General features: G+C 42.8%; 1 protein-coding gene across 9 annotated transcripts in view; it reads right to left on the bottom strand.

Annotated features, from left to right (window-relative positions):
• TEAD1 (TEA domain transcription factor 1) overlaps window positions 1–13,071 on the bottom strand; it is a 153,164-nt gene that overhangs the window by 33,940 nt on the left and 106,153 nt on the right. For 4 of the 9 annotated variants that reach the window (XM_085063087.1, XM_085063088.1, XM_085063085.1 and 1 more), the window contains 3 exons: window positions 8,962–9,026; window positions 6,169–6,231; window positions 6,018–6,080 (listed from right to left, as the gene is read on the bottom strand). In XM_085063087.1, coding sequence (XP_084919213.1) covers window positions 6,018–6,080; window positions 6,169–6,231; window positions 8,962–9,026 — 191 coding nt within the window. The remainder of the gene's footprint in view (window positions 1–6,017; window positions 6,081–6,168; window positions 6,232–8,961; window positions 9,027–13,071) is intronic. The other 5 variants (XM_085063092.1, XM_085063090.1, XM_085063089.1 and 2 more) reach the window with 3 other exon arrangements.

Below are 13,071 nucleotides of genomic sequence, written 5' to 3' on the forward strand. Positions count from 1 at the left end.
GGGAATGAGTCCCTGTACCTATCACTGCAAGGCGGCTGCTTCTGGGATGAAACTTGGTAACTGATTAATAACACACAACGGTATTACATCAGAGTTTAGGCAGCAAGAGAAGTAATATATCCAATTAAAACGGCAGGGGTAATTTAAACAGGCAGATTACAGTAATTACCCAGGTTGGAATTTGGCCAGGACAAATGGGTTAACACCCCTACTCTAAAACAGGAACGTTGTGGGATTTTTAATGACTGCAAATAGTTAAGATTTTGATTTCCTACCTTGTCTAAGACAGAGAGAGTTTGGTTTTGCTCTCACTTGTGCTGCTTTGTAAAGCTGGAACAATTTCTTTCAGGTCAATGTGGTTTACACCAATGTAATAAAATAAAAGTTTGACCCAGCGTGCTGCAGTCCCGTGCTGAGGTTCCGCAGAGGCTTGGGGGGACAGTATCTCCTACTGAATCATTAAATCCTGCTGGAGCTCAAGGTATTCCTTGGATAGGTCCCATATGGCCCTGACCTAGTTTGACCCTACTTAATTCATGAGCTCAGATGGGATTGCTGCTGCCCAGGAATGACACTGCAGTAAGCAACAGGCTGCACTCAGACTCCTGCCTTCCCCTCCCCTCATTAAAGCCTTCTGCACTGAGGTACATAACCAGCAATGAATGTTACCAAGGTGGATTTAGAGTACAGTCAGTGGAAAACTGGTCTAGTTCCGCTAAATCCCTAAAATATCATCTCTGTAATGGAGATCAAGATGTGTCTCCTGTTTTAGCTGACTGTTTCCGGCTGCAGTTGCACACACTTTGTTTTTGGAAGATGTTAGCTCTAAGCATCTAATGCAAGGAGACTACAACTTTTAATGAATCAGGCCCTTGGGGTTTGCTTTTCACAATCAGTTTTGGAATGCAAAATACATAGTTAAATTAGATAATAATAATTCCCCAGTATCATCCAATTATAAATCTTAATATCTATAAAAGCCCCACATGAAACAAGAGTTCTACATGACAAGCACAAAAGGATTTGTGCTTGACTTTCTTTCAATCCAACATAAACAGAAGAATAATTCAATCAATCGGTTCAAACAAGTTCTTAAGCAAAAAATAAAAACTGTTATCCTAGAATGATAAATGGGGCTTTGAATACCATGTCATCTATGACTTTGGGAGAAAAAAAAATCTAAGACAGTATGAGGAAAAGTAAGCACCACAGAACAGTATTAATTCAAGAAGCCCTAAAACCTGTACCAGTATTTAAAATGCAAAACTTCTCATGTAAGAAAAAAAAAAAGGCATAAGAAATAACAATTTGCTCACAAAATGGATGTTACAGTAACACTAACATAAAATAGCTTCCTAATAAGCAATTTTGCAGATGTTATTTCTGCTCAGATCTCGTATTGATTCAAATAACCTTTACAATAATTAGCTGTAGCTCAAAAAAGATAAACAAATCATGACAATATACAATTGTTCTGGACAAAAGATAGAGAGCACTTCAGTGTTTCTAGCCCTGATCTCCAATTTGCTTATTATTAGAGAAGACAGGAGTAAATACAAAAGCTGGCTATTTCAGCCAGGCAATAGCTAATGCCAAGAAGAGAATGCGCATTCAAAGCTGTCCCAACTTGCTGCCTAATGAGTAGCAATTAATCCATCTTATTGTATTTCAAAATGCTGAAGACTCCATTCACATCAAAGGGAATTTTTCAAGGCTTTTATCATTGTTCATTTAAAAAAGTATAGAGCTATCTTTAGCATTTTATAATTGACAACAATATTTTCTTTTTATCCCTAAATGCGGAATGTAGAATAATGGATTTAAAAACATGTAATACATGTGAACTGTAGGCATTTTAATGTGGGGGTTTTTGTCTCTGTCTAATTAATCTTGTATTATGAAAAAATCTGATATGAAAGCCTAAGATACATGTACATCCTGCTGTGAACACCTTTACTCTCTATTTATGTACAACTTCCAATCCATCTTTTGTCCTGAATGGACAGAGGTGACTTTGGCTCCCTGTCAGTGCAAAGGTGGGAAATGCTGTGACCTGACACTATGGACTGGTGCATTTGACACAGAAACACAACATTTCAGTGTAAAAATTCTGCTTTGACTCCTCCAACCTCTGCATGAGAGGAAATGCCATGAAGAGGAGCCACCTTTCAGATCTGTCTCCAAGGACAACTTTATCTCAGCCTCTCTTCCCGTTTTTGTGAGATTAAATTTCTCTAACTTCAGGAAGATTCTAATAACCTCAGTACATTAAGATTAAAATCTCTAAAATTGGAGCATTTTCCTGCTGTAAAGAGAATTAAAATGTATGACATTCCTGGAAGGGCTGAGGGGACATTATTTACTGGTGGTCTTGAAAGGCAGCAATAGCATTTATGGGTGAAACTTCATTTTTGCAGGCTGAGGATCCATCCATCCATCCATCCACAGTGACTGCAGGCACTTCTTATTGAAGGAAAAGGACTTTGCTGGACCAAGCTGACTATATGGCATGCAGGTGAGATTTCAGCCTCTTAGGTAAGCTTCCAATGCCATGGGTGCAGATAGCACTGAAATCCTTTCATCCATTTGGATTTTTGTAGAAGATAAATGCAGGAAGATTTGCCCAAATCCTCTCCTGTCCATGAGCAGGTTTCAGACCAAGGCAGTGAGGTCTCTTGGTGCAAAATAAACTCAGCAGGTACTTGGGGAACAAGGGTTATTTGTGTATACACTTCATCAAACTAAGAGGTCAGGAGCTGGGGCCAGTGGGACAGATTGGACCAGACACATCTTAAAAGAATATTGACACCAGATGCACATGGGATTTTTTTTAAGTGGTAACTGCTTCCCTGGATGCCAATCACAGGTTTCACATGTGGCAGGTCACTGTTAAAAGGGTGAGTTGGCCTGGGTGGGAAGCATAGAATTATAGAAAGGTTTGGGTTGGAAAGGACCATAAAGATCATCTAGTTCCAACCCCACTACTAGTGGAACTTTTTTAAAAGGTAACATCCCACTAGAACAGGTTGCTCTCAGCAGCATCCAGCCTTGAACACTGCCAGGGATGAGGCACCCACAGCTTCTCTGGGTAACATCTTCCAGGGCCTCACCACCCTCAGAGTATTTTTTCTTTTCCTAACATCCAATCTAAACCTACTCTCTTTCAGTTTGAAGCCATTCTTCCTTGTCCTGTCACCACATGCTTGTGTAAAAAGCCACTCATGTAAAAAACTGGGCCTCTTATCTTCTCCTTGGTCACCCTTTCAGCAGGGAATGCAGAGAGCACCCACTCCAAGACAGCAAGAGCATGTCATCTTCCTAAGGATATTGACGAGACAGCTCAAGCTGCTGCCAAAATGGTCCCTGTTGAAACCATGAGCACTCAGAGGTGCTGGAATGTATCTGCCTTGTCTTCCTTTTGCACCAGTGAGGTCCTTCTCAGGCAGCTTTTGAAGCCCTCTGCAACCTGCTTTAGCAGGGGAGAGTTGGACTAAATGAACTCCAGAGGTCCCTTTCAATCCCAGCTAGTCCATGATTCTGAGTGATTCTGTGTGACAACTGACCACACAGGTGGTTCAATACAGGAAAAATCAGAAAAATGGGCAGCAGCACTAACAAAACATCTGGAGAAGCAAAGTTCCATCTCAGGTTCAATACCAGCAGCTTCTACCACTTCCAGGGAGTAACTGCAGCAGGCAAGAAGAATGAGAGCTCTCTCCTTCCTACGGTGGCTGCCTTATGGCACCTTCTTACATCAAAGTTTCATCTATTCCATGTCGGGAGGAAAAAGCCTGTGGGAGGCTGTCCCTTCTCTAGAAGGGTCCTGTGCAAGGGGGCAGGTATCATGCCATGGCTCCTTGTTTGCTGAGACCAACACTGGCATGGAAAAGATGAAAGGGATGGGGAGAGCCTGGCTCCTTCATCTTTCCTAGGCACTCTTTAGGCTGGGGGCTGTGGAGGAGTAACTAGGGCTGTGTCAAGGAGCTAATCCCATGGGGGTAAGAGAAGCAGCCTGGGACCCATTGGCCAGCAAGACACACTGGGGAAGGGCTGGAGTAGCTTTTTTCAGCAAGGCCAGGGGCCAGCAAACCTCTGTCACCTGTGTGCATTCTGTCCCCACCATTGTGCTGCATAGAATTGAAGAAGATACCCCTGCAGAGCATGGAGCTGGGTAATCTTCTGAAGCCATCAATTCCTAGCAGTGAAATGGCAGCAGGGAAGCTGCAGCTGATGGACAGGTGGGAAAGGGCAACAAGGTATGAAGCCCTTACAAAATATTTTGTTGTCCAAACAGATCTTTTCTTCTTCAAGTGACTTCTTAAAAGGAAAATTACATCCAGATCTCTTTTTACTGCAAATGTCATCTAGACTAGATGAAATATTCTTAGGGTTTGGCTACCTCTTTCTTCTATGGAAAGCTTCAATAAAAATCAGACAGCAGGTGTAGTAGTTAAAAATGCTTTTTGTTTTGTAGGTCTCTTCATATTTTAAGGTATTTTGGTGATTCAGAAAGGGAATTTTTTTAGAACAGTAAATCTAATAATTGTGTTCGGCTCCTGGGCCTGTATTTGGTACTTGTGTGGGCTTCCTGATTTTTGCAGCCCTGAGCTCTCACCAGTCCTCTAAATCTCCAAGAGCTGCTGGTGCTGAGCACCTCTGGAAGCAAGGCCACTTACTTACATACTTAATTTTAGGCATCAAGGCTTGACAATTTGAGCTTAAAATGCTACATATCTCTGTATTATTGCACCCTGGGTTAAAAAGCAGTACGTTTAAGTTGTCTTAGTCGTTCTTTACGAACCCCAACTGCTCAGCCAGTGCAGCTAAAAAGCCAGCCACCAACAGCCAGACAAGCTTGCCAGCATGCTGCCCATGAAAAACCCAGTGCTTCTGTCAGGGAGGCCTTTTACAAAGCCAGGCTGTTATTCCTGAGCTGCAGTTCAAGGATGGGGGGAAGCATCTGCAGCGCTCACCGCTCAGGACTGGGAAATGACTTCCCAAAGTGTTTTGCTTCCCAGCTAGAACAAAAACGTGATTTGTTCTCATCTGGGTGAGGAAAAAAGAAAGAAAAATCCACTCACATTCAAAAAATTAAAAAAAAAAGGAGGAAAGTAAAACATTTATGAGTTACTTCACTTTTTATGAAAAAAAATTTGACCAAAGCACAAAGTGCAAAAGTCACTCTTCCACTTTTAAATAGTCTGAAAAAATCCAAAAAACCCCCAAGATCTCTGCTGGAAAACTTGAAAATACAAGCAATCCAAGAAACCCCTATTAAGCATTTCCAAGAGGTTCTTTTTAGCCTCAGAATATATTTTATGGAAGGCAGGGAAAACAGGGACATGTACAATTCATCATGTCAGATTAAGAAAGTATACTTAATATTCCCTGAACAGGACTCTGACTGAGGCTCTCCAAAGATTAAATGTCAATACTTTAAAAAAAATTAAATTTCAGGGAATCTTATAAATAGTGCATAACTGAAGGTGATACTAGATTGTACTCTAGAAACACCTTAGAGTTAGAGCAATCTGGATAAGCTGTGCTCTCTGGCACTTGGAATAAATTATCCGGTTTAAATATTCTTGATAGCAGTTCAGAAGCACGGACAAAAAGCATTTGGGAATGGAAAACAATTACCCCAATTACCCCTCTGGAAAAAGCAAAAAAAGAAAAAAAAAAAAAAACTGTGCAAAACCCCTGTGTATTTAAATACACTCCTAGCACTCAACTGTTGAAAAGTAAAACAAAAAAAGGACTAACGGGTTAAAAATCAGGTTTAGGTGCTGAGCTGTTACAAAGAGGAGTTCACTTTGCATTTGGACAGTGTTAAAACAACGTTTTTAATGTGGATGCTAGTGCAGAACCCGGGGATTAAACACAAAGAGACACAGACAGCTCCCACATGCAGGAAAAGGAGGTTACAGGCACAGCAGCCCCAGCGCTCGCCCATCACCGCGGGGAGGAGGAAGGGACAGGCATAGCAACCACAAGCCCAAAAGCAGAAAAGCGCATACCTTCAGCTTGGAATGAAAATCACGAGATTTCCTTCTGGCAAGAACCTGAATGTGACTAGACACCTGCAGGGTAGGGGAAGGGAGGAAACAAAGGAAAAGCCTGTAACCATGGAGATGAAAAGCCCCCTACAACTGGGCAAGCCAAACGTACCTTAATGGCGGCTTGAATTTCTCGAACTTTCTTTCTTGCTAAGACCTGTATGTGACTAGACACCTACATTGTTCAGGTTTATAGGGGAAAAAAAACAACAAACAAAAGAAAAACAAAAAGCAAATCAAATTTTAAATGTCTATTTTTTCTTAAAAAAAAAAAAAGAAACTTTTCTGAGGGGAGGAAGTTATTTGCATCTTCAGTAAGCTCTGCTGTTAAGAGATACCACATTCCCAGCCAGATACCAAGCTCTTAGCATCGAGGCTTAACAATACAGGTCATCACTGCAGTGGCTTGATTAAGGAAATAAAAAAAGAGAAAGAAAGAAAGAAAGGGAAAAAAAAAGTGTAACCCACCAGGTTGTGCATTCAGCTACAAGAGAGAAGACACAGTTCACAGTTGGACACAGCCCACGTGCTTTGGTACTGATCCCATCCATGCCCTGAGCGCTCATGTGGGGAGCCCACAGGATTTCTACCCCATCTGCTGGGGATGCAGATGCCCACTCTGACCATTTGCCACTAGGCTTGAGACATAACTTGGCACCAAGAAATTTAATTCATTATTTATTATGCTCTGCAGCTCCAGTGAGGAGACTCAGGCTGCATTTTGACTCCACTGAAATGCTTTAAATTCTGGCACAAACAATGAAATCCTGGCACAACACAGGTCCCTGAACCCCTCCTGGTTTCCTTGGTAATCTCAGCATCAAGTCTGTTCACAAAACACTCACGTAACTGGGGACCAGTAACTTGACATCAGCTTGAGTGATGCCCAGATCTGGCCCAGGGCTGTTTTGCTCAAAAATTTGTGCAAACCCAGTCCTGCACTAGGCCAGTTATTGCTAAGAAGTTGTTGCCTTTGCAGTGAAGGGTCTGGGACCAAATTCACATTCCTGTTCACCCAGGGGCATACTGAAACCCATGCTGTTGCTGATGAGGGTTTAATGATGCTGCCCAGCATCACTTGGTAGTGCTCAGCATCCTTCAGCCTTCTGTGTGAAGGTTTAAAACCTGCAGTGATGGCACAAACCACTAAAGGGAAATCTCTTACTCTAGTTTGACCCAGGACATACAACACCAGGTGGTGCACATTTCTCCTACATTACTTACAATTGCTGTCTGGGAAAGAACAAAGCAAAAGAAAAGCAGAAACAATGCTTTCCTCCCTCTATTATAATAGTAAGACTGTTCTGTGACAATAGTACCAAAAAGCCTGTATTTTAGTAGGGAAGCAAACATCAATGAGCAGAGTCCCTGAAGGCCACTTCCGAGAAGCAGCTCAGGAACCAGTTTGCAGTAATTCAGAGTTACACTGCTGCTCACTGAGCAATTTTGCAGCAAAACACCTAGACTGAGTTTTCACACATGTTCATTTGTTTCGCTTGCAGTGGAATATTAGTGGTGTTAAAGGTTATACAAGAAGCACAATCATAACATTTAATCGCTCAGTTAAAACTCCAAAGTAGCAACAAACAAACTTTAAAGCACTCAGTATAAAGTGATTTTTGAACCCCTACAGAGGAATGTACAAGGATGGAGGCAGGCATCACCACATGTAAGCCATCACAGCCCTCCTGCTTTCTTGGCACATGCTGGCCAAGGATCTAACCCCAAGCTCTGCATTTTGACTCCTGAAGCTACTTTAAGATCCCAGCATAACCTCCAACCTCTGGAGTGTGCATGGGCACAGCAGGGCAGAACTGGGGACTCTGTCTTCAGTCTGGGATTTCTTTGCCGATCTTTGGTTTGTTTCTTTTCCACACACTGCAGTTCACCTACTTCCTCATGCCTTTTTTCATCCCTCATACACATGCTTTCTTCCTAACCAACAAGGGACACCACCCAGGGCAAAACAGCACCCAAAGTGCTTCAAATCCCAGAGCTAGCAGCTTTGTGTGACCCAGTGTCACCTCTCCCTGCACTGCAGAACATGCAGGGCATGCAAGTGTGCAAACCTCTGCTCTCCCTTTGCCACACACATGCAGGAGGAGAAGGAGAATCTCACACCTGATGGTACAGTGAGGGGCTCTGCCATTTGTGAAGCATTTTTAAACAGGGCAGTAACCACTGTGTAAATTACACTACATAAGCTGTGCCTTCTGCAAGGCTGCTGATGGCCATGAATATTACAAATTAAAGGATATAGTCATATGAGGTAAATTAATGGTTACGTGGTAATCATCTGAAAAAAACTTAAGATGGTTTTGAGGTTTATTCTGACTCTTCAATGAATGAAATCACACCATGGTAAAAGACCAGAAGCCTGAAGGCTCTTGGGTGACTTTTAAAATTATTTTTATATCCTGTATAAACTACTGGCCATGAGCTGAGAGCATGATAATGATCAATTCTGCTACATTATTTTTATTTATTTACCTCTCACACCCAAGAATCATAATCTCTCTTATACAGGCAAATTCTCTTAACTTTTAAGAAGTGCCATTATTCACCATCTCAAGATAATAATTATATTCTGTAGTTATATTATAATGTTATATAGAGTAATAAGGAACAATGCCTTATGCTTTTGCTTCAACTTCTGAATTTTTTTATGAAATATGGGGAGATAAAAGCTTCATGTACAGATAGATTAATAAAAAATGAATCTTCAAACCACCACAATATAAACCCTGTTTATGTTTTAAATATCTTCTAAACAGCATGTATTTAATCTGAATAATGAAGTCAATACATCATCTCATCAGAGCTGAAGCACAGACAGCCACTGCAGCCAAAAATGCCATGTTTTGTCATTCACTGACATGCATACTTCCCCACTGGGTTATTTTACCTGCTTCCTGGTCCGTGTCTTCCCTGTTCTAAGTTTGATGTATCTGGCTATCAATTCATTCCTACCTGAAACAAAGAAAAATTCATGGTAAGGGAGCAGCAGCAACACACCCAGAAACAGCATCAAAACACCACATTAAAACATGTAAGTTCCATGCATGTCAGGCTGTATTTTCTTACACCTACTCCATTTTTCTTTGCAAACAATTTACCAGTATTTCTCATTGCTCACCAGTATTTCTCCTCCATCTCCTTAACATGTGCCACAGGAACTATGCAGAGGACCATGAGTTCAGTGCTTCCACACCAAAGCCCTGTGGCTGTTTGAAGGCAGAGGCACCTCCTTGACCAGCAGCAGTGCCCAGCATGATATCTCACTGGAGAACCTCCCATGCTGGGGCTGACACAAGAACTGGGCTCCTCTGCTTTTGCTTTCAACTGCTCCAGGTCGTGTTTGCCCCCCTGGCGCCCTTTGGGGAGGAGTGGCTGCTCTTGAGCAGGCCGTGTGCTACCTAAGTGCCATTCACTCAGAGGTTACAGCTTCTCTCCAAGATTTAATTCTGCAAGGAGGACAGCAAAATCTGTCCTCCCTGCCAGAAAGCCTCCTCCAGTGATGGAAATCACTGTTCCAGTTCAGCAGGTTATCAATCACACCCTTAACTCTACTCACAAGAGTGGCTGCCCTGCGGTGCTGAAGTTCCTGTGGGAGTGGGGCTGATCAACACGGTGGTTTGTTATTCAGAGCTCTATTTCTCTTGGAAATGTAAAATACTAACAAGTCTCTAAATCCACTATTTGACTCTTCTTCAGTCACACATTATGCTACCTAATGCAAACCAACATTTTCTATCCAAATAGTTTCCTTCCTAAGTATTGCTGACATGGAAGGTAACACAAGTTTTATGTGGTGTCCTGTTTATTTTCACTGCATATTATGTTACTTCTCCATGAGTTGTAATAACTTAAATATACTTGTTCAACAAGTCCTAAGATATGGAGCTATTTGCATTCAGCACAGGGGAAAAGCAGCCCATGCGTAGAAAATGAGAAAACTGATTTAACAGAGAGCTGAAAATGGGGAGGTTACCTTGTCACCCACCAAGCTGTTTTGAAGGGGATGAGTACAGAGCTCGGGAATGCAGAAAATTATTATATCAGCCAGGGCTTTAAACTCTTACAATTCGATGTTGTGGGGAAGACATGGGAAAGTTTTGAAGTAGCCTGGCTATGTTTGAAGGGCATTTTGTTGACTGAAATATTGAACACATTTAGTCCAACTAGACTTTCATTTTCGTTTTTTTATCCATCTAGCCCTCTGAGCCTTATTTTACACCTTTTGTATGAAATGTCTCATGGTTCCTGTCTCTTCCATGTTTATTAAATGGGTAGTAGAACACAAACTATCAACATTCTTCAGAGTAGAGCTGCATTTTCTCCCATTCCTGTTTTGTTTTGGTCTGGACTGTGTGCCACGTTTCCCACAACATGCCACAGGTTTGTAACTCCTCAGCAGGTCTCTTCAGGACAAGCTTCAAGAGGTAAATTTTGCATGAGCAAACAGTTACACAAACCAGCCACATTTCTGCACACAAATGAGGGATTTCCGTATGCAAACAGAGGAGCAGGTAGTTACCTAATTTCATGCATAGACCTTGTCTTTGGGCTGAACAGGAGTTCTGCAGCCTGTTGTGCTCACAAGATACTTGTCATTTGCAGTGAACAAGCGCCTTTGTGTTCATGGGGTGAAGCCAGGGAATGCTGCACCTCTGTATCTCCCTATTCTCATGTTCTTTCTCATAATCAAAACAGAAGCCTGCAAGAGCAGCCCTCTGCAGCCTGGTGAGATGCAGAGATCACCACATTCCTGAAATCACCAGTGTTAGAGATGGTATGGTATATTTCTAAATGCACATTTTGATTTAATTGGGGAATGCCCCCCTTCCAGAAAGTACCTGCTTTGCACATGTTTAAGTATATGCACATGCTAATACCCAGATTGTTGGGGTTTTTTGTTGCAAAAAGATTGTCAGGTTGCCCTGATCAACAGATGGTGACTGTGCCAGGTCAGAGATGCCATAAGCATCTCTGCTTATGGCAGAGATGTAAAGGATATGATGCCATCTCTTGTCCCCTGTCTGTGCTGAAGATGTTTCAAATACCTGGGCACAGCACAGGTCTCTGCAGCCCCCCTTGCCCATTAAGGCAGCCCTCTGCCACAGCTGAGGTCTCACAGTTCTCCTCCCAGACAAGAGAGCTAAAGAACTATTTTTAAAAGAAAGCTCAGGTTCCCAGGCAGCCACTTGACAGGAAAAGCATCTTTATTAAAAACACCAAACGCTGAAAGTCTAGACTGTATTATTTGAGTGCTGTCTCTAGCTGAGCCCCAGTCCATACATGAAGTGCTTTGGCTTCACTCAAGGGGGGTTTCTCTGGCCACTGTCTTGCCTTAACTTGCAGGGATGAGGAACTCTACAAGGAACCATAAAAAGTGGCCAAGGTAAAAGCCTAACACACCTTTTCCTTACCATCATGTTTTCAACACAGCTAAGAAACATGCATCAGGTTTAGCCAGAGCAGGAGATACTGAAGCCTCACTAAATACCTTCTCCCTGGCCACAACAATGTGAAAAGACATAAATTCTTTCTTTCTTCTACCAAAAGCCATAAACAAAAACAAAAGCACTGTCTGATGTAAACAAGATAGAGCCCCCAACTAAAAGTTTATAGCCTTAATGTTATCTGCCAAACACTGGTGCTCTTCTTTACCAACTCTGACAGAAGTGATCTTATCTCCAGATCAGCTAAAGCCCAAAGAGGATTTTAAAGAAAGGAAAGCTTAATAATCCTAAAAACACCCTTTCCTGTTCTTGGGAATGAGAAGAGTCTGAAACAAAAGGAGTCTCAACAAACTTATTTAATTGGCCATTAGAAACCTTAGGGTGAAAAAAGCTCATTAATAAATAGATCTGTTTTCTCTAGAAGAGCTCAGCTGTGGAAATACTTTCCATACACACCCTCCCTCTGTCTCCTTGTCATATATATCTGGGAAATTGCCTGGCAGAAGAAAAGAGGTCACGTTTATGAACTGTAAATGTTCAGCTCTTTCTTCTTGTCATTCCCTGCAACACTCTCCTACTTTGAATGTTTTGGTTCAGGTATCAAAGAGAGGCATGGGGAGATGCCTGGTTAGATAAAACATCTTCACAGCACAGGAATCTTTTCCAAGGATCTTGAAAAGACCAGGAGGGGACCACAACAAATATTTTACATAGGCTGCTTCTTGAAGTTTGCTTTTTTTCCCTGTTAATTCAGGCTTTATCTGTCATGCCCTTCTGTGCTGTCAATGCAACTGCAAACTGTAACTCTCCCTGGACTGATGCTGAGGAAGAGGCATTTTGTGCAATGGAACATCTTTTTTAATTGTGACATGGAGTAAAAAGGGAGATCAGCTAGAAAACAGCACAGATGCTAAAAATCTGTGAGGCTTTGTAGAGAGCCAAAGCTTTGCTGTGTCCCCTCCAAGGGAACAGCCGAGTCCACAGGTCCACAGGCTCCCTCCACCTTCCTACTGCCCCATCCCTGAGCGCCATCACCCTCAGCAGGGCAGCATGAGGTGATCCCACACACCCCTCAGGCAGCAGAGAGCTGACACTTCTGCTCTTCTTATTCAGAACGAGTAGGAGCAGCTGCAAAGTGGGGAGGCTCCCACCGCCCCTCCCGGGGGAGGCAGTTGCTGCTCTAACAGAGGGTCCTTGTGCAGGGAGCCTCCCCCACCAACGCTATTCCCAACAACAGCCGAAAGCAGCCGAGCATCAGCCCCCACAAAGCTCTCCATGAGGCTCCACCCCTGGAGCTAAGGGTGGATTTCTTCCCATATCCAACGCAAGGAAGGCCCTCAAAGGTCACAACCCCTGACTGAGGAAGGCATAACCAGCAAGCCCTTCATGGGCCAAAAATGGCACCACCACCTCTGCAGGGGAGCCACCAGAGCACCACAGGCAGCTCTAGCCGATCCTGCATGAGCTGTGGATGTGCTCCTGGCTGCACTGTGTCCCTTTCCCCGGGTCCTGGCCATGGGCATCACTGCTCAAACCCAGGCAACAGGACAGGG

The sequence above is a fragment of the Lichenostomus cassidix genome, chromosome 5 (genome assembly GCF_008360975.1).
Source record: "Lichenostomus cassidix isolate B80296 chromosome 5, HeHo_3.0, whole genome shotgun sequence".
Classification (NCBI taxonomy): Eukaryota; Metazoa; Chordata; class Aves; order Passeriformes; family Meliphagidae; genus Lichenostomus; species Lichenostomus cassidix.